Below are 25,772 nucleotides of genomic sequence, written 5' to 3' on the forward strand. Positions count from 1 at the left end.
CACATACAAATTTATTCTATTTGGAACTCGTGAATAGTCTAATAGATATGTAATTGAATCAGATGGATAGCTTCAAGTCCAATAAGAGGTATAGTTGTGTCAAACAACTTGTTTGAAGAAAATATGCATAATTTTTTATTCAATAATTGGATCGAGCTTGGATTTGATCATGAGATTCTATAAGATAATTTTGTATGAGATCAGCTCACTATAGCCGGTTAAGATCAGGATGGTCTTTAAATTAGACTTGGAAGGTGCCGATCTATTATATTTTTTATTTTCTTAATTAGTTTTGGATTTTTAGCTTTATTTTCGAGTTTCTATTTGAATTAGAATTCTAATTATTCTCAGGTAGGACCTGCAACATCTGATAAGGGTAAATCATGCTGTGCTCTGTGGCTTCCTGTCATATTAGTTAGGTTAACCCTCCTTTTCTCATGCCCAAGTCAGAGGGGAAAAGGTTTTTTTTTTCACGAACTTGCTAGGTAAATTACTTGAAGTGGAATTTAGGTATGGTGTCATAGGTGGTGGTGTCGATTTCCCTCCCTTCTTTCGCTTTTGTGCACTGAGCGCGTTATGTGAAATGGCGACAAATCATATCTTGATTTTGTAAAGGAAAAGGACACCTCGACACAGCATTCATAATAAAAGAAAGGATAGATCTTTAATCCAAGGATATTCCTGTGGCTATGATTAAACAGTCCTATTTGAGTGTCTTTCAATGTCACTATGGAAGTTTTTTTCTTGCCCCATTATACTCGATTGCGGCATTTGAAGTTCAAATCAAATTCAACATCTTGGACGGGACAATTGAGAATAAAGTCTATAGTTTTCTGAGATGGAATGTCTTTCTTCTACAGGTTTTTGGGAACTCAAGTGTCGGTCTATGATAATGTGAAAGAGAGAACATATGCCAGAGTTTTCTGTCTTTGTTGTGGTTAAGAAAGGGATACAAATTGCCACAAGCTCACTTCTGTCTTCTTTTTTCACCTCAATCTCTACACCCAATTTAGTGAATTGGCAGCCTTTTTTCTCCTGATCTGAAAAACACGACAATCAAATTTGACCAAGTTAATATCTTTACGGTTCAAATTAAAACCAGGCCCAAGTCAAACTCTAGATTATAAGTTTCCGAGTCAATCTGGGGCAAATGGTGGTGAAATCATCCAGAGTGTGTGCATCTCCGTTGTGCAAATTTCTCTTCTACACGGAACAACTAGTTCCAAGTACAGGTATGACGAATTGCATCATATGTAACCTGTAACGCAGCATTCATCACAAATCTCTCCATGATTTTCTATCGTGTAGAATAGTCCAAAGTTTTTCTATGATCATAACTTAAGAGACAAGCAACAAGACAGACTACATCATTCCCTTGTCTTTTTGCCTTTTTGAAGAGCTTCTCTTTCCTGCTTTTGAGTTGTCATTCTCATCAGTCTTCTCGCATAGAATTTTGCATTTCGCAAAAACCAGTCACTTCAAAATAGCTATCAATACACGTCACCAATGAAAACAAAATCCAGAATCATAATCTCTACTGGGGCAAAAATATACCTTCTATCATAATTACAGTAGTAACACAGCGGCCACTCACGGTTTTCAATATTCTATTTGCTATAGAGTTGTAAACTTGGATTGGATTTTTAAGGCTCTGGGTAGTAAATCCAAGGTGCCGGTTTTTGTCTTCGACACCAAGTTATCAGCAAGTATGGCATCCAAAAGCTAATCGTTGATTCCAGCGATTCCCTATAAGTAAGCATGACACAAGCACAGAACCCATGGCATACCCACTCCATCACAACCCTCTGATCTTAAAGTCTAAAGAGGACTGTACATTAACCAAGCAATCAAGAAACAACCAATGTAACTGCCCAAGTAAACTCAGAATTCGGGTCTTAGAAATGAAAAGGCTGACATAGGTCAGAAAGAGTAAAAGTTCAGAGCAAATGACAAATTTAAATGCTCGCCATTGACAAAATAGGATATTTATTATCTGCTTGTGTTCATGCAATGAATGACAGAACTTTTTTTTTTTTCCTTGTATGCCTCAAAAATGGATGCTCGCTCACTTCTGTACTTATGGATGCAATTCCTGCTTTTTTTTTCCTCATGTTTTTTGGTTCATTTTCATTTTCTTGTATTAGTATCCAACTAACTATTGTACACCGGGAAGATGACACGAATACCTTTGCCTCCGATGGGAAGCAAGAGCATTTTGGAGAGCAGCATCTACTCTTGCCCCTTCCTGAAACAATGAATCATACAACTTACAGATAAACTGGGATAGGTCCTCTTCATCATCATCCCAAAATCCAATAGAACGGTCACCATGCTTCTCAGCATCACTATCTTCCCAATCACTCACTGGACTGGTAGGCTCAGCCTCTTCCTCATCCTCCTCTGCCTCTTCCTCTCCAATCTCAAACCTCCCATTTTCTAGAACATTGAATTCCCCTGATCCATGGACTAATGTCACTGGCATTTCTACGGGCTCTGCTGAAGGGCATACAACAGCTTTCGCACCAGAATCCAGAAAGGCCTTTATTAAAGTTTGTGTAGGCCCATATGTCCCTGTGCAAATTATAATCCTGTCCCTCCACGCTCCAACCTAGGTGTTCACAAGCCAAGAGGAAACTGCATAAATCACTAGAAAAAACAGTATTCTTATCGGCGTTTCTCAACCATTTGCAAGGCACAACACGGCAACAAAATTCAAGCAGCAGTTTCTGTGTTAGCCCTTAAGAGTGCCCTGATTTCCCAATCGAGGAAGTCAGGAAGAATAATTATGCTAAGAGAAACAGAAACCAAAAGATAAAAATCTAATTATGCTTTATATGACTTGACAATTTGGAAAAACAAAATGGAAAAAGAAGAGACTTTGTGGTTCAATTATTCTACAAAATGCAAAAGCTTTATGCCCTTCTGCAGGGTTTGCCCAGTACCTAGAAAAGTAAAAATTATTAAAAATAGGCCAAGGGTAAGGGCACGTCCAGAGAGCAAACAATTATGAGAAAAACACTGCAGGGCAGACTTTGTCCAAATCACTCCTAACAAAACTCTGATTCAGCAGTGCCACTAGTGGATGTTGGTCTTTTGGGAATAGTCCAACATTACAAGAGAACCACAGAAGGTGAGTAGTGAATTAATTTGTCAAACATCAACCATTTGTTCATCCAGAATTTAAAAATATGTAGAGGCAAAAGGAAGACATTGGAAAATCAAGTTTAGGCCAAAACATACCATCCAGCGAACATCTTCAGGTGTCAAGTGCATAGAAGGAACTGTTCTACGAAACATATATGCCCCAATTTCTTGGTCATCCTCCATGACCTTCAGAAAGTAGCAATGAACATTAAAATGGAGACTCATAATTTGGTGTATCCTACTAATAGCGGCTTCAATGATCTAATAAGAAAAGAAAGAAGTCATTAACACATACTTGTGTCTGTCGTCCTATATAACGATGGATGACATTTCCAACTTGGAAGTATGGTTTACAATGAACTAAATCAGCAACAGTTGAAATATTAGCAAGCAGTGACGCAATCTTCCTGTGGCGGCTTCGGTTCATCGACAACAAACTAAATTTAACACTTTGCAGAAACTTATCAGCAAGATCTCCAGGTTCAGCAACGACAAACACATCATTCTGCCAACTATAGAAACAAGCATTCAGCACATTAGGACAGTGGCTGAAACTAAATATCAATAAAAAAATTTGCAAGTCAAACAACAGAGAAGCATGTTCACCTTAATATTGAGCCTGATGAATCATTTTGAAGGGCCAAATGTACAAGTCCTACTTGTGGCGAATTCTGCAGTTTCTCATGCAATGACCGAACAGGTAAAGAGAGCCGTCTGTGTTTGGGAGACATTGGCGGTGATAAAGCTGTCTTTCCAGACTGAGCTCCATCCAAGCTTAAAGGTGGGACCATGTCAATTCGGCCAATCCTCTGCAAGCCGAAATCAGGGCTGAATAGGAGCGGGCTTGAGGGGAAGCTTCCAGTAATTAGAGGTGATGCGAATGGGGATGGGAATGTTCCAGTTGGCACTGTTCTTGCAATTCCAGATGTAGCATGCATGAGAGATAGTCTTATTGCATTGCGGGTACAAAATGACTCAAGTGCCCGAGCATGATGCACAACCCTTCCTGAATCAGGACTGTGCAGAGCTTCAACAAGCAGCACCATTCGCCTCCAACCTAGAGAGGGGCTACTCTCATCTAAAATAGTGAAATACCAAAAGATTTCACATTCAGAAAAAGGGGCATGCCAAATGAGGCAAGCATGAGAAAAGCAACTTAAGAGAATGTGAGCATCAATACCTGTATTTGATACCTTTGCCTTGGAAAATTGCTGAGATTTCATAACCTCTGAAAATTTTTCGTCATGTTGATAGGGAAAAAGTAGACTCTCACAGACATTTTTCAAGGCTTCAGAATTATTCTGGACATATTCATTAACTGCAGCTTCCAACTTAAGCCAGATAGCTGGGTCAGTCTCATCCAGCTCCATACCACAGCGTTCATCAACTGCAAGATCAAACCATAGAGGATGCTGACTTGGAACCACAAGTTCTTTCACTAAAACTAGTCTTTAAAGGTAATTTTCAGGTATGAAAGAAGAGGAAGAAGATAAGCTTGTTAAGATATGAAGATGGAGGGAAATTATAATATCTTTAAAGAATACAGGCAGGTTAGAAAACAATTTGTATCTTGCTCTTATAGACTGCAACTTAGAGTATACCTGGATTAAAGCGAAAATATTGTATCTCGGGAAGCATGGGTAGCAATGTACTTAAAGCTTCCTCCACTCTGTCCACAGAACATGCACTCTCAATCAACACTTGGCCGGTATCCAAATAACGCCACCCACCTTTCCGGACCTAGAACCAAAGATATTTTTGTGAATCATCAAATAGAGTGGCAACTTTTGATAAAAAAGAAAAGAAGAAGAATAAAATCCCTTTCTTTACATGGTCATGAAGTAGAGTTTGGTCACTAACATCCACAGCTTGGCAGATCAATAAAACCCGCATTACATTCTTCTAGGATTCTGTAAATAAAGCACAACATGTTCCACTGTTCTAATTCCAGTTTCATTAGTTATTTCATGCAACCTCTTCACACTTTAAGTGCTTCCAAAGTTCTAATACTTCAGAAGAATTTGATTGAGTTCTTAGTGTACACAATCATATGGTGGATCCCATATGCCCTAAATTATAGGACAAAGCAACACACAGATTTAGAAATTTCAAGCAAAACCACGACCCATATGAGGAGAATCACCTTTGTTGGAACAGAGCCACACCCAATTGACACCAGGCAATCAATTCTGGTGTCGGGCCATAGAAGTTGTGCTTCTCTTATAGCAAATATAGTAGGGTTGTTTGCCACTATAGCACCATCTTGCCAGCGGTTTATATCTATTGAATTGTCATTGGTTAGCAAAAATATCACTGATGCACTCAATTTATACAGGGAGGGAGGAATCTCAACTTGAATAAGCATGTCAAGAGCATACCATCTGAGAAATCATCAAGATAGTATGGAGCAGCAGATGATGCTCTTATGGCTTGCCAAATATGATGCTTACAACTACCAATAAAAGCACTGCGTTTATACCCAACTTGGGCTCCAGTAGTGGGTGAACCGAGCACGTGGACTCCTGAACTTTCTGAAATTGCAAAGGGCACTTCAGGTGTTCCAACAGGATACTGTATGTTGATACCAAAAGAGAGAGAGAGAGAGAGAGAGAGAGAGAAGATTAGAAGATAATTAACAAAACCACCGCCAACAAGTATCTCACGGTTATGATTATGTATCTATGCAGCAAAATTTAAAAAGTTACAATTCTTGAGATATAGCCAACACCAACAAAAAATCAAAACCATATTAAACATGTTCAGCAATAGAATTCTCAGTGTCAAACCTGATAATTGCGGAACACAAATGGTTGAGCTGGCATCACACTAACCAAAGTTGAAACAACAAAAACTTTGGGAACATTTTTCACAGCTGATTCTATTAACAGGTCTCCATCCTCATTGGCACACATTTCTTTCAACAGCCTCTCAAACTGATCTGCATTATGCTGCAATAATATATGTTATAGTGTTTTGTTCCCACAGCATCTGTGTTTAGCAAAACATGTAATACATATACAGATATTAAATGAGCATATCATCATATCCTTTTATATTAAAAAATAAGTTGAAAACATGAGCAACATTCTGCAGTTTCCTGGAAGATGCAATTCTTTTTATGTTCTCTGGTAAAAAAATATAGTCACACGTGTTTTAATATCATTTATGAAGAAAAAAAACCAGGACAATAGTGAAGCAAAAGTTACAAAAATGTAGAAAAGGGTAGCTCATACTTTAGATCCATGCACCACAACTCTAAAACTCTGTGATGAACTTTTGTAAAGCTGATCCAACTTCTCTCTCCAAGTTGCAGCTTCATTATCCTTTGGCACAGGTTCAGCAAAGACAAGTTTCCCTTGAGAAGCAAATTTGCAGAACAGAATGTGAAAAAAGTGAGCAGCAAATAAAACATCCTGAAATACACATGCTTCCATATACACACCAAGATTTTTGTATATTTCTTCACATTGATCCAAGGTCATTAGCTTAATGCCAAGAGCAACAGCCAGCATCCCACCAGTTGATGTCCCACAGATTAGGTCGAACAACTCATGTATTCGCTTTCCAGTTCCCTTCTCAATTGCTTTAAGAATCCGCACAGTTGCCAGACCTTTCATTCCACCTCCATCCATTGAAAGTATACGCAGTCCTTGCTTTGCAACTGGTCGCCCTCTTATGGCACGCCTTAAATTTTCATTTTCTCCTAGAGAGGCACAAAAGGGGCAAACCCTTGTAATAATGTTTGGCTAGACAATCTCAAGATCAGGTGAAAAGCAATGGGAAAAATCCAAGATACAAACCAAGAATTGCTAAAGCACGAGCAGCTGCTTTATTCACACGTGGTTCAGATGAAACCGTCATGTGCAGCAGAAGGTCCTGCAGACTTTCAGAGGTGACCAGAAGACATCGATTTTCCAAGCAGAAGGCCAAATTTCCAACTGCTAATAAAGCTAACCTTTGCACCTGGTGAAAGATAAATCCAGTATTAAATTTCCTACAGAATTGTACAGAAGCAACAAAAACCAGTTGTGTATCACAAAAAGAAAGAAAGGAACTTGCCTCAGGATTTTTATGAGCACATAACAATTTTAATGATCTCAACATATCCCTAGTCAACATCTTCTGAGATACAGTGTCAGATGAAAATGCCAAGGTTGCCACAACTTGCAACACGGAAATTACTTCTTCCTGGGCAACTGATTTCAGTACTGTTTCAATGGGTTGCAATATGTCACATTTCATCAACTGCATTGCCACGGAAACATCTCCAGCAAGATCGGATAGAGCAGAGCATGCTTGTTTAACCTGAAAGACTCGAAAATATAAGAGGTGTGCAGATGAATAGACAAACGACCAAGGTTCCATTTGTGATAGCAAGGATAGTCAACATACCACATGGCAGTTGTCACTACTCATCATACTAATAAGCTGCCTCACTGCATTCAGATCTTTCCCAACAACTGCACGGTTTCCTTGGTCTTGCATTATCTTTGCCAGTGCAGATGCCAGCAAAGGATGATGACAAGAAGAAAATCTAAATATGAGAGAGAAGAAGGCACTAAGCCTGTGTCTAGATGCACCAAAATAAGAACTGTTCTCTGTCTGCAATTACCAAAAAATAATTAACTAAACAAGTTTTGAAGACATCCGGGAAAAAAAAAAGTTCACAGTTACCACATGACCACTACCTCTATCTGAACATTCACTAATCTCAAACTTTCATCAGCCTCAATCCTGATATTAGCAAGGGACAGATGTCGTAGTTTGTGCAGAGGTAAAATTTCAGGAAGGAATTCCAGAGGGTTACCAAATAGCCTGAGAATTTGTAACTCAGCCATAGCCCTGCCATTAAACTGGAGAAAAACATTAGGCTAGAAGCAAATTGTAGTTTTTCAAGCTCTATCAAACAGGAAAAATGCAGCTAAGTATACTAATTTGCTGATAAAATGACCTGAAATCAAGAAGAGGCCGGACAAGTTTGTTGTGTTCCAAAGACAATTCCACCAGCTCAACACATTGCCCCAGTTCTACTGCTCAGAATTCCAGCCAAGATCACACAAACAAAATAAGTTAAATAAAACAAATAATGGCCTACACCTTCTTTAGTCCTAATCAAAAGGCAGGTTATATATATTTTTTTCCAAGAAATAAATACTATTGGATGATGCATATTACGATCAGTTTCTTACCAGGAACTGAAACCAGCATGTTGTAATCAACAGCAAGAATTTTCAAATTCTTCAGCTCACCAAGCTCGGGTGGCAAAACTGAAAGCCTATTATTATCAAGATAAAGCTTCTCAAGATTCGGCAATTGAATCATCACAGCAGGCAATGTCTGCAGATAAAAACCCAAGTCCAGTTACAAACAATATTAGCAAGCAGCAAACGCAACAATCTTATCCGTACAACACACCTAGCTTTAAGCATTGAGCTTATAAGAGTAGCTATATCACTCATTTAATTTTACTCACAGTTAAGATTTTTAACAGAGAGCACCAGCTAACTAGTGAAAAGAAACTAATCCAAACACCAACCCACCTCCCAAAACTCCCACGGAAATGAAAAGAAAAATCATCATGCATTCACCTACTTACAATAAATTCCTATCGCAACAGATCTCTCAAAACCCAAAATAGCAATATAAAGTCCCAATTTTTACATGACACTCAGACAAAAACATAAATTGCAAAACCCCAACATCAAAACCAGAAGACTCTAAATAAAGAAAACGGCATAATCTCTCTAAACTAAGCTTGACCGAGTAAATTTCATTTTCTAGCATTAACATTTCTAATAATGCAAACCCACATTTTCTCATCATTCAATAGAAGAACAATCCTTTAACCAAACTAGCAAGAACTGAAAAGAAATCCATCACGCATTCGCCTATCAAAAATTCTTTCTTTCTTACTGACAACATTCACTTCATAATTTAACAAAAAAACTAACAGGAGAGGAAATATTTGAGTCCTCACCAACAATCCACAACCGGAAAGACTGAGCAAAGTAACTGTCTTCCAATGGCGACCACCATCAGATCTAAACAACCGAGTCAATACACCAACTCCATCACTCTGTTGACCTGATCCACTCTTACCCAAAAGCACCCCTCTCAATTCCTCTCTCTTCTTCTCCACCTTCATCTCCACCTCCACTCTTCCCTCCTCCTCCTCCGCTGCCTTCAAATCCACCGTCACACAATCCTGCGGCGCAGGCAACGCAACCATCAACTGCGACTGTAACCTCAACGCCACCTGATCCTCATCATCCACTGCATTCCAATCCAATTCAATTCTAAACCCTACCTGCTCATCTTCTTCCGCAGCGACCTCCGTCGCAATCTCCTGCGGCGAAGATGAAGGCGTTAATGTGGTGGAAGAGGAGGAGGAGACGGTGGAGGATGATGTGGAGGAACGGTTGAGTTCCTCACCGAAATCTTCCGTTCCGTAGTTAAGTGTTAAGCGGAGGACCTCTGATGGACGTTTCCAGCTAAACATTGTTGTGATCTGATTTTGATCTGATCGGATGGTTAAGAATTCCAGTGATCATGATCTAGATGCGAGTGAGTGGCATTGTAGAATATTATCGTGTAACAATGAATTGAAGAAGAAGAGAGTTCTTGAGTTCTTACTCTTCTTGTAATGGTAATAAGAAGTATGTGATTTCAATTTCTTTTTCGTTATTTGGCGTACAAACTTGGTCAGTGGCGTCGTTTTGTTCATTTCATTTTTTATTTTAGGTTTTAACCATAGTTTTCATTACCGTCTCATGCCCCGTTTACATTTGCAGTTTTTTTTTTTTTAATTAATTTTTTAAATTATTCTAAAATATTAATATTAAAGATAAATTTTGTTAAATCATTTACATCTTATTTAAAACATGTAAATTTGGGTTGGAAATGAGATGAATTCTTTTGTATTGTGATGCAAAGCTAGTTTGTTACTGCAATAATGTTATTTTTTTGAAGTATTTTTATAAATATTAAAATAATTTTTAAAAATTTATTTTTAATATTTAAATATCAAAAAAATATTTAAAAAATAAAATAATTAATTTAAAACAAAAAAATTCAATTTTTCACAAAAGTATTTTCAACTATAAAAACGAAAATATTTTTCATTTGAAAATATTTTTTTCAGATTTTTTTTATTTTTTATATTAGCACATTAAATTTATAAAAAATATCTAAAAATATTAATTTAATTTTTTATTTAAATCAAATATTTTCTTAAAATAAATTTAAATATAATTTCAAATTGAGGTGGGATGTTCTTGAGAGGACTAGATTTTCTTAGGGTTGAAATAAAATGAAAGTATGGGCAAAGTTAGAAAAGTTAGAAAAAATTTCACTTAGATTCTCAAATACAAGAGACAAATACAAAAATATAAAAATATATTTCATTGGAGAAACGAAAATAAAAATATAAAATAGATTTATCTCTTGAATAATTTTTAAATAAATTTATAAGAAATATATAAAAATATATATCCTATTGATTCTCTCGAAGAACGTCAAAGAAGAATATCAATCTAACATTGACCATTCCCCCCCCTCTCAAGGAACCTGTTTTCGAGTCAAAATTAGGTATGAGGTCTTAGTCACCGAGTCCATGGATAAAAAAAACGTAAGAGCATTCAAGCAATGCCAAGGACTTGTTCTGCAATGCCACCTATCATCATGATAATTATTAATATAAAGGTGTGTAATTTAAATCATTAAATCTTGAATTTACTTTTTAAAAAATCTTCAAATCTCATAAATTATTAAAAACTTATAAAATTATTAAATTCAAAAATCATAAAATTATTTGAGTTGTATATAAATTAACTTAGATATTCATATTAATAATAAAAAAAAAAATTGATGGCACTTGAGGTCTTGGCCTAGCAGTGAAAGGGGTTTGTTCCCTTTCTCTGTATCTGGGTTCAAACTTTATTTTGCGCACTTGTCACCTCCGCAGTGTCTTATATGCTCACTAGGTTTGTAGGATGTTCAGTGGGTCGTGGGATTAGTCGTGATGCGCACAAACTGGCCCGGACACCCACGTAAATAAAAAAAAAAAAAAAAAATGATGATTGACAATGCCATATCCAAGCCTTTGCCGTGGCATCTTCTACAAGTCTAAACAATGTGCAGCTGCCACAGCCAATCTTCCTTTGTAGATGAGAATCACAGGTTGGAACAATTTGAGGAAACCATGGAGATGGCCATTGCCAAGGCTATAAAAACTGATGACAGAACGAATCATAGCAGTGCTAATGTTGAAAACAATTGATGCATGAAACACTGTCAGCAGAAACTATCAGACAGACAAATTCTGGGATTTGCAAATTTGATTCCAATGAGCGGCCATGGTTTTACTCGTGGAATGCCAAGAGCGCATGGGTTCCAAATTCAAGTATGTTCATGTTCAACATGCATGGATACGCCTTCTTTCAATCTAACAATACTTCTGAACTGACAAGATCTCTCTGCAAAGTTCAATCAACAGGGCATCGAGCTACGGATAAAGTGTTCTGTAGCTCAAAGTCTCCAAGGGGCGTAGCGTGATGGTAAAGGATTTGAAATCTGCACAGCAAGTCTCGAGTTCAAGTAAGGGCGTGCGTTTCTTGTAAGAGCCTGAAATAACCGGGGTTTTACTCACTCACCTGGACCACAAAATGTGCTTTTCAAGAAGTGAGGTTTCCTCGAATCCAAAAAAAAAAAATTTCTGTAGCTCAAACCTCTTAGTTTCTTTGCTGCTGAATCCTGCTTGCCTCCATCACCAGCACACATAAACTCAAACCCTTTTCTTGCGAGCTCAAACGTTTCCCTCTTTCCAAGACCTTCATGTTTGACAAAAAAAACATACAGCCACTAGTGGTTAGATACATGATCTCCCATCAACAATGATGAAAGCTACCTGATCTAATTCATGTCACAAGCACAGCAGATGTTATTTATACTTGGCAAAAGCAGTCGAAGCAATATTATACTCGTTAGGAAGACTTGTGGAAAAAAACTCGTTAGAGGGTGTTTAGCATTGTATAAATCAATGTCAGAAACAGGTTCAAGCATTAGAAATGCAAACAGACCTCTCCATAGTGTAGAGTTAAATAGAGAACTTGTTCCTGGGCAGATTTTAGTGCCGGCAAGAATGTGTTCCTGAACTTGATGAAAAGAGGATTTGAGATTGCCATCTCTTTAAAAGGACTACAGGACTAACATTTTATCTGCTAATAAATAATATTTATCAGTGTTGAAGTACCATTCACCCACAACAGGATTTCCAGAAAGGTCAATACCAACAACATCTAAATTCCTCATTTCTAGGGCAAGCTTCACCTGCAAATAAGAAACAAAAGGGGGGAATTCTGGTTGGTTAGAAGCCTTACCCAGTTCATAATCTCTAGCAGCTCACAAACATCCTTGAATTTCTGGAGCGTATTCAGAAATGTGATAAAAATTGTTTTTTAAAGTATTTTTTTGTTAATTTTATTTTTTAAAATTTATTTTTTGTATCAACACATCAAAACTATTTAAAAACATTAAAAAAATTAATTTAAAAAAATCAAATTTTATTAAGAAACACGTTCAACCTTAATGCCAAAGTAGTCTCATCACTGCCGATCGAGAAGAAGTCTAACATGTATCCATTTCCTTTTAGCTCCATCACAGGTAATATTCATGGCAATAGAATTCAATGAAGCTGAAGTGTCGAAATTATGAGGAACAAAACCTATATCTACTGCAGTAACAGCCCTTAAACCTTTGCTAATTCTAATAGAATCATTTTTTTTCTGGATAACATGGAACCACGAATTACTTCATCAATAAAACATGAACACATTGCTTTGACCCGACAAAATAAACCAGTACAATAAACTGAAACCTCAAACTCTCATGAAAGTACCTTTGGAGCTGTTCTTAACTCTATGATGCACAGCATTCACAAAAGCGACATCTTCTATACCTCCTGTTTTATGAAAATTTTAAAAACAGTGCACCAGATTTTGAGATTCAAAAACAAATCAAGGAACAGTAAGTTGGTGGCATATTTCTTATGTGATTCTGGTCATCGTTTTGTGATCAGCAGAGAGAATGTGAATGAGGTCAAACAATATACAAGTGTTTTGCTGGCCTATGAAGAAGAATAATCTAACTTAAAGGTAAAACCATGTAATCACAAGTGCTACAGTTTGCTCAAGGTTTTTCCTCATTGAACAAGACGAAATGGTCGAAATTTACATTTCTAAACTGCTCTTCTTTCACATACTTTCTCAGCAACCAAACACAAAAACAACCATAGAGCATGAAAAAGGACATTTTTCATGATAGCATGCTACACGTCGAATCATTTTATTAAGTATAACGTAGTAGAAAACAAAGTTTTGATAGTCTTACTTCTACATTTTAGATGATGGAATGACTCCAGTCTTGTCGATCCATGCAAGCTCTAATTAATAACACATCTGTTACTGAAATCATTTTATTATTGAAAAAATCAGGAAAAAAAAAAACAACCAATAACACATGTATACAATACTATACATATTATAATTATATATATATATACATATATATATATATATATATATATAAAAGGAATACACTGTGTGGCCTCGACAAAAAGCACATTGGATTGCAACAATGTATTTATGTTTTTGCCCTTTTCTACAAAACACAATTACCTAGTTGATGGGGTAAAATTATCTTTTTTAGGGATTCGTTTGTTATTAGCAAATTGATTAGGATAAATTGATGTATTCAATTGTCTTTAACACAATAAAAATGATTCTATTACTCTCTTTTTTATATATATATTGTCCAGATTTTTTTATCTTTTTAATTTTTTTTTGTATAATAAAATAACATGAATATCCTTAAAAGTAAAAAATATATATTAAATTGCAAAGAAGAGCTTATTTTATCTTTTTATATTTTTAGCACAGTAAAAAGATAGATTTTCCCTTAGGAAAAAAAAAAACTAAGGAGGGTGTGAAATGATATTTTCATCTTTTTATTATGTTTGTTTTGTAATATTGAATTGCATTTAGGGGTTGCTTTGTAATTTAATAAATATTAAATTTAATAAAAAAAAAAAAAAAACTGTCACGCATGTGGCGTCTGCACTTGGACACCCCGTGCTCTTGTGGCAGCGTGTAATGGGTCGTCCAGTGACCGTACATTGATTTTAACCAAGGTGTTTTAATCGTCTGTGGCCCCTCCATTATACAGCAACACATGTGGTCAGCAAGTCTCAGGTTTTGTATCCATTGGTTTCTCTTCTTTTGTTTTTTTTTCCCTCTCTTCTCTTCTGCCTTGAATTTAACGTCTGACCTTCAAAATAAAATTTTATGGTACCCTTTGAAAAAAAAAATTAGATTTAATTTATATTATTTTTATTTTTATTTATATTATATGAAATGATTTTTCAGATTGGATTTTTTTTTGTTTTTCAATCTGATTTGATTATTATTTTTTTATTGCTGCTTATTTTATTTGAGATAATTTTTAAAATTAAATTTGTTTTTCAACTTCATCCTTTGATGTCTATTTTCCAGTCAGATTTAATCTGTATTCTTTTGATTTTGATTTTTTTACTTTGACAATATTTTATATTTTATATTTTATATTTTTTTCCAGTTTTATTTTATAATATTAAATTGATTGGAAATTGAGCCCAGATTTGAGATTTAACATATTGTGAATTTTGAGGATTAACTCAAATTTATGAGATTCACTGAATTTTGTTGATTTTTTTTTCTAAGCTTATGTTTTTTTTTATCCTTCAGTATTTATTTTTTTATTTTAGTTTGTGTTTCATTATTTTTTTTACTTGTTTTCTATTTAATTTTTTACTAATTTTAAAAATAATCCTATTATATTGCTTTTTAATATCGAATTGTTTAATGATTATAAATTTCATAATTTTATTTAGTTTGTTTTCATTAAAATTTTCAAAAAGCAACTTTTGCTAGAAATCTACCTCGTTGTTTTTTCTTTTACAGTAAAAAAAAATACCTTAAATCTATGCTAAAGACCTTAAGAAAGCTATTTCTAACCTAAAAAAATCCATTTTTAATTCCGTTTTCAAGAAAGAAAAGTTAATCAATTAAAATATCAATTCTTGTTCTTATATCAAACTTTTGATATACTTTTTTTTTTAGTATTATACCTCAAAATCATTGTCAAGGAATTGGGGAGGTTGAAATCCATTTATTAAAACTAAAATGAATTCTTTAGAAATATGGGTGATCGTGATTCTAAATACTCTTTTCGTATCATGATTTTTTCATCCATTGGGCAATAAAAGATTTTTTTTTTTTTTGGAATGTAAAGTTTTTATATGAAAGGATTAAAACTGACAATGTAAATGTCAAAGGACCATAAAGGAAGCCTTGCCGAGATATAATAGCATGAATGTTAAAATTAATTTGCAGTGAAGAAAAAATTTCAATACTTTTTAAAAATATTTTTAAAATAAAAAAGTAAATGGGGTAAATGGTGAAGTGCTCTTAGTGACCGTAAAAGTATTAAGATAGAAAAGGCCGCGACAATAAAAACATAAATATATTTAATTAAAAAAGAGATATAAATATAAATATATTTCTAAGATAATTTAGATTTAATTTCTCTACTTTAAAAATAAGAGATATAAAAAGAACATGTCTTCTAAGATAATATTCATTATTTTTTATTATTAAAATATCATTGTAAAAAACTCTCAATTTCAAAATAAACTAATAAATATAAGGATAAAAATTATTATTATAATAATTTTAAAATTCAACTTGATAGTCGTTTCAGGACAAAACTCAGGTCACTAATCGAGTTGATCTAGGTTGATCCAAGTTAGCGTAAGAATAAAAGTGATTATTATTATAGTTTTAAAATCCAATTTAAGAGTTGACCTAGGACAAGGCCCCGATCACGAGTGTGGTTGATCATGGACTCGGGTCAACATACGAATAAAAATAATTATTATTATAGTTTTAAAACTCGAATCAGTTGTCGACCCACAGTAAAACTTGGATCAAGTGTCAAAAGGGTCAACCTAGAATGACTTGGGTCAACATAAAATAAAAATGATTATTATAATAGTTTCAAAACTTGATTCAAATGTTAATCTGGGACAATACCTGGGTCACATATCATAAAGGATCAACCCAAGTTGACCCGTGTCGATATAAGGATAAATATTGTTATTTATATAGTTTTAAAATCCAACTTGAGGATCAACGATTATAAGGCTTAGGTCATGAATTGGATGAGTCAACAAAATTTGACTTAAGTTAATGTATAGATAAAAGTGGTTATTATCACAACCCGAGGCAAGGTAAGTCATGGGTTGGGAGAGTCAACCTAGTTGACCTATGTTTTTTAAAAAATAATCAAAATAACGTTTTCTTGACCAATTTTGTTTTCTAAAAAGTCGACGGGTTTTTGACATATGTTTTATTCTTGGTTGACTTGGGTTTTTGACCGAATCAAGTCGAGTTAATCCTTCATCTATTTTTTCTTAAACTTGTGCTGGTCGAGGTCCATGGTTAACTTGTCAAGTCAATCATTCATTCTTCTATTTTTTCTTAAACTTCAACCGGTCTAAGTCCAAGGTTAACTCGTTAAGTCAGTATTGTTTATATAACTAAGGTTATTTTAATATTATTAATTTTTATACTTAATATAAACAAAACTAAGAAAAAAAACATATAATTTTTTTAAAAAAATATGTAAGTTTGGCAATAATACATATAAGGCTAAAATAAATTTTTTTTAATATTTTATCATGTCTTATATATCATAACCAAACATGTTACAAAAACAATCATTTTATCTTATATATCACCATCAAACACAATTTTAACTCCATCCTTTTTTTTATTTATTTATCATATCTTCACTATTTTTTTTTTTATTCAGAAATAATAAACAAACACTACTTAAATATCAGCTACCCACCGTCACCATTCTGCCCGCCACTATTCGCATGATCCTTGATGGTTATGAGATATTATCATCAAGTACAATAAGTAAAACAATTATATATTTATATCTTATTTATTAGATTTCAAGTATTTATTTGGGTATTCATTATTTAAGTATTATTTAATATATTTGATACATATATATATATATATAATATTTAATATTGAAATATGTATATATGAATATATTATATTATATTAAAGAACCTATATATACATATATGTATATGATTTCTGATAAATCATTTTTCAAATTTTTCTGTGTTTATTTGTCATTAGAAAAGTTAATCAACGAAAAAACACTTTCCGATAAATGAAAAATACTTTCCAGTCAAAGAAAAATTTGGTCTGGTTTCTAAGAAAGTGTTTTCTTTTTATTTTAAGCGGAAAATACTTTTTGGAAGTTGTGAAAAATTTAGAAATATCATATTATTTGCTGATTATATCAAATTTAACCCTCAAACTTTTGATTGCTATATATATTTTGTTTTGAATATTTGTTTTTTCAATTTCATCCCTTATAATTTAATTTTTATATTAAATTTGGTTCTTATTCTTATAATTGTTATTTTCTTTTCCCTTATTAATTTTATTGAATTTTTTTATCTATCAAATTTGATCCTCATTCTTTAGATTGTTACTTATTTTATTTGAAATAATTTATGAAATGTTAATTATTATTATTTTAATTTCTGTATCTTTCTATTTTTATTTTTTTAGATTTGATCTATATTATTTTGATTATTATTTATTTTATTTGAGATAATTCATAAAATTATATATATTTTTTTCAATTTCATACTTATTCAACTTTTTAATTTGTAAGATTTCTTTCTTATTATTTTAATAAATTTGAGAAAAATAAAACATTAATAAGTTATTTTCCAGCTTATTTTTCATAATATAACCAAATATTAAAAAATATTTTTAACTTATTTTTCATTACATTATTAAATATCAGAAAATAATTTACTTCTTTATAATTTATTTTTCTAAAATTCACTTTAAATTTTTTTTAATAAACAGACACGATCCTAACCTATTTATTAATAATTCGGTATTTAGAAAGATTGTCAAAGAAATCATTTCAGCATTAATTTGACTCACCAAACTTTGAAAGGTGTCAAATGTGTCATTAGTTGTTGCCGTTGAATCCCAGGCCAGTAGTCTTTATATATCGGATTGCCTGCAAATCTTCACAGGAAAGGAAATGGGATCATTAATTAATAGAGAGACCTAGCTAGCTATCTAGGTCGCAGGACTGGAACCCATGTGTCAAGACCAGTGCCAGCCCACCTATATATTTTGTCACTCTGCGGGCCAGCTTAGCTGCATTTATTTCACTTATCTAAACCCAGACAAAATCTAACGAGGTTAATTTTAAGGATTTCTTTTTAATTTTTTTTATCAAAAACAAAATCATTTTAATTTTATCCAAAATTACATCATTTAATTAAAAGACCGAAACAACATACTTTTAGAATTAACACAACAAATCCATAACCTGATCCGTAAACATACAATATGGTAGCATGCGAGCAGATGTTTAATGTTCCCTACAGTTACACAGTGATTTTTCAAGAAATTATCGTTGTATTTAATTTTAATAATCACGTTGAGTTGAAAAGCATAAAAATCATTAAGCAATTTTAACTCTTCTACACCTCCCCTAGTAATTCCTACGACCCTGCATTAAAGGCCAGGGAGGGTGGTTTGCATTGAGAGAATCAATGGATTCATTTTTCCTGAGAAACAAATTGCTCGGCATTAATGGTGCTTAGGGCATAAATTTTGGCTGGTGCCTTTCACCCACCGTCCAATGTTGATGCATGTCTAAAATATGTTGATAATGTTTTTTTATTTTTTTAAAATTATTTTTGATATCAGCACAGATCCAGAAAGTACAAACTATACTTAATTTTAACCAAAAAAAAATTTGAAATTTTGCAAAAAGCAGGTTGGACCACAGTCCCAAACGACCTCTAAAACATCATAGAATGAAATCTGTGGGTTAGGAAACTATTTAGGAACGCGGTTTCAATGGCGTATTTTTATTTTTATTTTTTTTGTTAAAATTTATATTTTTATATTGTTCTGATGATTAATTTTAAAAATAATTTTTAAAATATAAAAAATATAATTTTAATATATTTCTAAATAAAAATTATATTAAATTATAATTGTTATTACACTTTCAAATAAATCTAGATACTACTGCAAATGTCATCACTTCCTCTCACTTCTTGGTTAGAAGATCATAAATGCTACGACAAACTTAAATTTATGGTAATGTCTACATTGAAAAAAATTTATACCGACACTAGCTTGGCACTGCCCCTATCTAGTATTAATCTACTTGTCAGTATGGATAGGCATTTAATCGTCTCCAAGTAAAAAAAAAAAAATCAAATTTCAATTACTCTTGTTCTTTCACAAGAGACGTCGAACTATCGATGCATGGGGTAAATCAGCGTCCATAAGATCATGATCACGAGCAGCTTGCATTTATTTGCCCCCCCTGTTATTGAAAAAGCAGTCTGTTTTTTATGAAGGGTGTTCATAGTTTTTACACCTAACCTCTTTAGCGCGTGGACATGATAAACCTGGAATTTTCAGGTTGAGTTTTTAGAGGCAGTTTGAGAATGCGGTTAAATCTGTATTCTCAAAAATTTTCAATTTTTTTTTTTTGTGTTAAAATTGAGTGCAGTTTATATTTTTTGGATTGTTTTGATGTATTGATATTAAAAATAATTTTTAAAAAATAAAAAAAATATTATTGACATGCATTTCAGCACGAAAATTATTTGAAAATCAACCGCTACCACACTGCCAAACACACTCTTAGTTAATATATTGATATTTGATCCAATAACTTAATAATCCAGGTTTCTTCCCGAGGGAATCCCAAAATCAGGTATCAAGACTACACTAATATTTATGAAAAGATTTAATTTCTATATTATAAACTATCTATTTGGGGGTGAAATATATCTATACATCTCAAGCATTTCTCAAGAAAAAGAGATACATCAAGGAATCATTTGTTTTGCATGGACCAAACAAATAGGTGCAAGCAATAATGAAAATCTCCTTCATGTCCATGAATATTTCCACTTACCAAGAGGATATATAGAACTCTTATCGGTCAAAATCATGTTTCTACAATGGGGAAGATCTTATGGGACCATATATCATAACTTGTGTCCTCAAGTAGCATATCATAACTTGCACAAAGAGATACATCGGAGGATGATTTTCTTCCGATGACATGCAGGGCTAAGTCTAAAGAGATTAGAAAGAAACAGTACTTGAAGTGGGCATAGCAACTCCAATAGGATCAACAAATAACAGTAGCTGAAATCCTTTCGGACGGGGATGTAAAATATGAAAGCCTCATGGCATATGAATAAACTCGGAAGTGTATTGCTTGGTGAAAGTTCCACCGCAGCTTGTATTTTTGTTTTCATTTCATGCATGATTAAAAGATAAACAATAATGAGTTTTTTTTTAATAGTTAATTTTAATGAATAAATATAATTTTAGATTTACAAATTTAGAGGTTATTTAAGAAGAGTTGGATTTCTAATAATCTTGAACGGAACCTTATGATTGATGTTTGGTTCAGGAAATTTAAAGTTAAGATTAATTTATTATTATTATTTTAATTGTAATTAATTGATTATTTTATAAAATTAACATGCCAAGAAAAATCTTACTATGAGGAGACTATTAAAGCTGTTGCCAGGAGGCTATGAGAGATCATAATGTCATTAGATAAGATTGAATTCAAAATACTTTTTTTTAATGTTCAAATTTTATTGTTATTATCTTAACCGATAATTTATTTTTATCATAGGTTGCATGATTTCTAGTATGAGACGCATAAAACATCAAAGAAATATATAAAAGGTAAGGGTTTTTTTTGCAAAAGATATTTTTTTGCAAGCTACAGTTCTTGGATGCAATTCAAAACCAATGAAGTTTTTTATTGAAACTCATGTGGGTAATGAAGTTCGTGAGAAAGAAATGCAATAGCTCGTGGATAGCTGAGCTTGGAAGTTCATTGCAAGTTGGATTTCAATAATATTTTTCTCAAGTTGTTTTTTAAAAAAATTTGCTGATTGTTTTTTTATTTATTTCATGAAACATATAACATCCGATTATAGAAGAGATATAAAAACATTCTTCAACCCATCCAAATTTATGGTTGAAGGCTACATCATCTGATGGATTCCGTAAAAATAAGATTTACGGTATCTCAAACACTATAGTTGAGGGTATGTGGATGAGCCGTATTGTATTGATTGTTGGTTCCTCACAATCGGGTTGGAGCTCCTAATCTCTAGCCATCCAGGCTATTATATAAGAACAAGTTCCAGTTCAAACAACCAAACTCAGTGCTGAGACAACCTAAGTTAGGTCTGAGAGGATCGACATAAGGGATAAAGAGAATCTTCTCGAATAGTTGTTGTTAACCCTCACCGATACATATAGTCTACCTTGGCGCCCATCTGGTCCTGGAAAAGATTCACCTCCTCTTCCTATTGTAGTTTCTGTCCACTAAATAAACTATATTCAATAATATTTTTTTTAAATTAATAATAAAAAATGGTTTTTTTTTTATTTCTATTCTTTATTTTTCTTGTTTTGCTTATTTTATTTTTTAAAAAATATTAAATACAATACTAATAGAATTATTGATAAAATGTTAAATACCAATATAATTACCGACAGATTAAATTCTTTAGAAAGTTTTAGAAAGTTGAAAAAACTTAGATAACTTTGCCACAATTACTAATGGAATTAATTATCGATGGACCAAATCTCTCGAAAAGTTCCAAAGAGTTAAACAAATTTATAGAACTTGCCATTGATAGTATGAAAATCTCTTATGGTTTAATTTTGTCGGTAATGTACATTCAATCACTAATGAAATTACCAACGGTTTATTCTGTCGGTAATATGCTATAATCCCCGATGAGATTACTAATGAAATGATGCAGGTAAATTTTTTATATTTGACGCACTTTTTTTATCTGTAAATCTATCATTGTTATATTATTAACATAATAAAACTAAGAACAAAAGTAATCAATCAATTACCTTCCTTCCATGATCCCATCAGATGAAATATTCTATAAATATTATACATTGTTTTGAATGTCCCGGTTGTGCATGGAGTAAGAAGATTGTATTGTGAAAAATAAAAAAAGGAAAAGTGAAAATGTTGGACTGTTTTTTAATTTAAATATTGTAGATTTAACTATTGCTATTATATCATGAAATAAATAATATTTTATATAAAATATTTTTTATTGTTCCATTGAACTATTTACCATTTCATCACGTATAAAATATATCCGATAATGATTACAGTTTTCACAAATTTTTTAAAAGCGCAACAACATCAGGTAAAATACAATCATGAATAAAATTGAAATTGCGATAAAATTCTATAAATGCGGCGTTATCAAACGATTTTCGTCTAATTTATGTATTCATTGCATAATGTTTAATACTAGTTTTTCTAATAAAACATAATTAAAATAAAAAAATATTTTTTTATTTTGTTGGGTCGAATCCAGTTTAATATATTTTTAGATTTGAAGCAGACCAGTTCGGCATTGAAATAAATGAATAAAATGGCTCTGCTGAAAAAAAATGAAGAACCAGTGAAGCTATGCTCAACTGTTTATTCTGTCGGTAATATGCTATAATCATTTTATTCTGTCGACAAAGAGCTGCTTCTTGTAACATGTGGTTCAGCCATAGTTAAAGATGAGATCCACCACTAAAAAATTATGATAAAAGCATTACCAAACAGTAAAAATTATGATTGCGGCTGAGGGGTGAGGTATAACATACAAGCACTTAGTAGAATACAAAAGGCATATTCATTTGTATTTCAAAACAAAAACCAACACATCCATCTCATAAATTTTTAATTTCCAATACATAAAAACAGTAAAATTGCAACAATGCTTAAGCTGCAATTAATTCTCCATAAGCACGAATTTCCCACACAAATTGTTCTACGAATCAATTACCTAGACAATATCACAGCTTTTAGAGGATTCTTCATCACAACAGTAAAAGCAAAAGTCTCCGTCGGGTCGGGTGGGGCGGTCGGGCAAGGCAACCACTTGAAAGCATGAACCATCCGAGCAAGCAACATATTAACATGCAATACACCAAGACTCCACGCCGGACAAATCCTTCGTCCGACGCCAAAAGGCATCATCTTCACCCCGCGAGTCCCGGTCATATCCACACCAACCCCATCGCCCTCCAAGAACCTCTCGGGTCGAAACTCACCCGGATCCTTCCACAAATCCGGATCTTCAGTTAGCCATGCAGTGTAAAACTCCACATTAACGTCAGCTGGAATGGTGTAGCCAGCAAGCCGAGTCTCATTAGTGGCAGCATGAGATAACACAAAATGGCTTGGTGGGTGACGCCTGAAAGTTTCTTTAACTATTGCACCGAGATAAGGCATTTTCTCAGTATCCTCTTCCTTGACCACCCCATGTTTCCCTACACATCCAATAATTTCTTGGTAAAGCTTTTCTTGGATTTCTTGATTTTGTACCAAGTTTAGAAGAGCCCATTCAATCGTTGTTGCACTGGTATCAGTACCAGCACTGATCACCTCAGAGCATAACGTCACAAATTCCTGCTCGCCCAAGGGACCTCTGTTTACTGGTAATTTCATGTCAAACAAAGAGTCTATATAGGCTGCTCCAACTGGACTCGCCATTTCCGAATCAGGGTCCTCACCTTTCTCCACAAAGGCCCTCCTGTTTCTAATCAATGGAACCAGACACTCCATTTGTTTCTTTCTCAATTCTTTGGCTTCTTCCATTTTCTTGCGAAATAAAGGAGCTAGAACAGGCAAGAAATCAGGAAGCTTTGGTGTTGTCATTAACATCACCTCTTTCAATATAGCTTCAATGTTCTTGATTCTTTCTTCAGAGATTCTTGCACCGAAGCAAAGACATATTAAGATGCTACATATAGTGAGCCTACAGTTGCTCATAACCTCAACAAACCCATTTTCAAGGGCCTCGGTTTTCAGTCTTTTCATATGGTTCTCTGAAGCACACTGTCGAACCCAACTACATTGCTTGATTCTCACAGGGTTTATAAACTGTGTGACAAAGTTCTTGCGTAGAGATCTCCAAAGAGGACCATATTCAGCAGAATTGATAGCACATTTACCAACGCTGAACACTAGCCTGATCGGCGAGTCAGCCGGCCGGCTTGCAAATGTAGGGCCTCTTTGAACTAGGGCTTCATGGATGAGCTCAGAGCTAGTGACAATAACCAAAGTACGTTGGCCCATTTGCAAGGTGAAGATTGGACCATATTTTGCACGTAAATCACGTACAATATAGATGAATGGACGGCGTTGGAGGATGATTTGGAACAAGTTGCCCACAATAGGCCAACCTGGAGGCCCCGGAGGAAGATTCCTTGGCCCGCTGCCGGTGACGGACCAATGTCGCCACCATAGGCGGGCAAAGATAAGTGCAATACAAAGAATAAGGAGGTCTATCAAGTCCATTGTTGAGGAGAGAAATTTATGAGTACTGAGCTGGTGAGGACATAAACAGAATTATATAGAACAAGAGGAGGGTGAAGTAAATGAGTTCTATCGACCTAGTGGGTGAATTATTATTGTTTGACCAGAAATATTTACTGTGATGTACGGTGCTATGTATATGATGGATGAGCTAATGGGCTTGGAGTCATAAATATGTTTTGAGATAGTAAAGGAAACTCACTTCTAATGGAAACTGGGTTGGTAGAGGAGTTCCTAGCATAAGTTTTGAAGTAATTACCATATATCAAGGGTTCATTTGTTTAGTTGTTTTTTGGCTTGCCATGTAAAAAATAGAATTAAGTATGCATTTTATAATTTCATTAAAAAATTAAGTTTGAAACACTGTTTATATGAAACAGCTTTTACATGTTTTTTTTAAATTGAATTTCGTAAAATTTTATTTGTTTTTGCGTTTCAAAAGTATTTTTTTTTTAAAAAAATTTTATTATATTTTTCTTTACTTCAATTTTTTTTTTGTATTTCAGATCATTTTGAATGCGTTAATATCAAAAATAATTTTTAAAAAATAAAAAATATATTTTGATTCATTTTCAAGTAAAAAACAATCATAACCAAATATTTTATACATGTTTTTTTACTATACATAAACCTTAATTATAATTTTTACCAAATACATATTTAAATCCAACTAACAACACCTAATTATATTTTTAAAAAATTATAATTACAAAAACTACCTCAAAAACAAACAAAAACTATTAAATATAAAGCTAAAAAGAATGAGATTTTCACTGGAATCCACAGTAAAAATTTCACTTTGCCCTTATGTATTTTAGAATGCAAAGAAAGGTGAGATGGTTTGTATCAAGATATTTTTTTTACAGGGTGTCAAGTAAGTTAGTATTTATATGCATGACATCAGAGAACTGATGTGATATATTTTTTATTAGATATATGGGTAAATTAATGAACTATACAGCTAATAAGTCTGGAATTTTTAACAATTACAGTGAAAATCCTGCACTTCCATAGCTCTGTATGTTTTTTATATTTTAAAAAATATTTAAAAAATATTATTTTAATATATTTTTAAA

At 33.3% G+C, this 25,772-nt stretch overlaps 2 protein-coding genes across 3 annotated transcripts; both read right to left on the minus strand.

The window, feature by feature from the left end:
* Positions 1 to 1,864: 1,864 nt before the first annotated feature.
* LOC118059354 (phospholipase A I) lies at positions 1,865 to 9,810 on the minus strand. 2 transcript variants are annotated; one of them, XM_035072203.2, is made up of 18 exons: positions 9,122 to 9,810; positions 8,334 to 8,481; positions 8,096 to 8,174; positions 7,833 to 7,986; positions 7,537 to 7,746; positions 7,204 to 7,449; positions 6,945 to 7,107; positions 6,587 to 6,847; positions 6,378 to 6,499; positions 5,931 to 6,092; positions 5,523 to 5,715; positions 5,288 to 5,424; positions 4,746 to 4,884; positions 4,325 to 4,531; positions 3,751 to 4,222; positions 3,440 to 3,656; positions 3,241 to 3,330; positions 1,865 to 2,608 (listed from the first exon to the last, which is right to left on the minus strand). In XM_035072203.2, exons 1-18 carry the CDS (start codon positions 9,641 to 9,643, stop codon positions 2,156 to 2,158), a joined length of 3,975 nt encoding a protein of 1,324 aa, XP_034928094.1. In that variant the 5' UTR covers positions 9,644 to 9,810; the 3' UTR covers positions 1,865 to 2,155. The 2 variants fall into 2 exon arrangements, with proteins under 2 accessions (XP_034928094.1, XP_034928097.1); XM_035072206.2 differs by lacking the exon at positions 9,122 to 9,810 and having other exon boundaries at positions 1,948 to 2,608; positions 7,833 to 7,997; positions 8,334 to 8,367.
* A 13,181-nt stretch (positions 9,811 to 22,991) lies between these two features.
* On the minus strand, positions 22,992 to 25,040 carry LOC118059367 (cytochrome P450 77A1). The gene has a single exon (XM_035072214.2). It carries the CDS (start codon positions 24,676 to 24,678, stop codon positions 23,158 to 23,160), a length of 1,521 nt encoding a protein of 506 aa, XP_034928105.1. The 5' UTR covers positions 24,679 to 25,040; the 3' UTR covers positions 22,992 to 23,157.
* Between the last annotated feature and the right edge of the window lie 732 nt (positions 25,041 to 25,772).

The sequence above is a fragment of the Populus alba genome, chromosome 4, assembly GCF_005239225.2.
Source record: "Populus alba chromosome 4, ASM523922v2, whole genome shotgun sequence".
NCBI classification, from domain to species: Eukaryota; Viridiplantae; Streptophyta; class Magnoliopsida; order Malpighiales; family Salicaceae; genus Populus; species Populus alba.

Bases quoted from the DNA above. Each gene is read 5' to 3' on its own strand.
- LOC118059354 (XM_035072203.2), bottom strand. From the start codon at position 9,643: ATGTTTAGCTGGAAACGTCCATCAGAGGTCCTCCGCTTAACACTTAAC. The intron at 7,987-8,095 runs GTCATTTTATCA...GTTTAATGGCAG, and splicing joins CGGCCTCTTCTTGATTTCAG to GGCTATGGCTGAGTTACAAA. The intron at 6,093-6,377 runs GTATGAGCTACC...ATATTATTGCAG, and splicing joins TTGTGGTGCATGGATCTAAA to CATAATGCAGATCAGTTTGA.
- LOC118059367 (XM_035072214.2), bottom strand. From the start codon at position 24,678: ATGGACTTGATAGACCTCCTTATTCTTTGTATTGCACTTATCTTTGCC.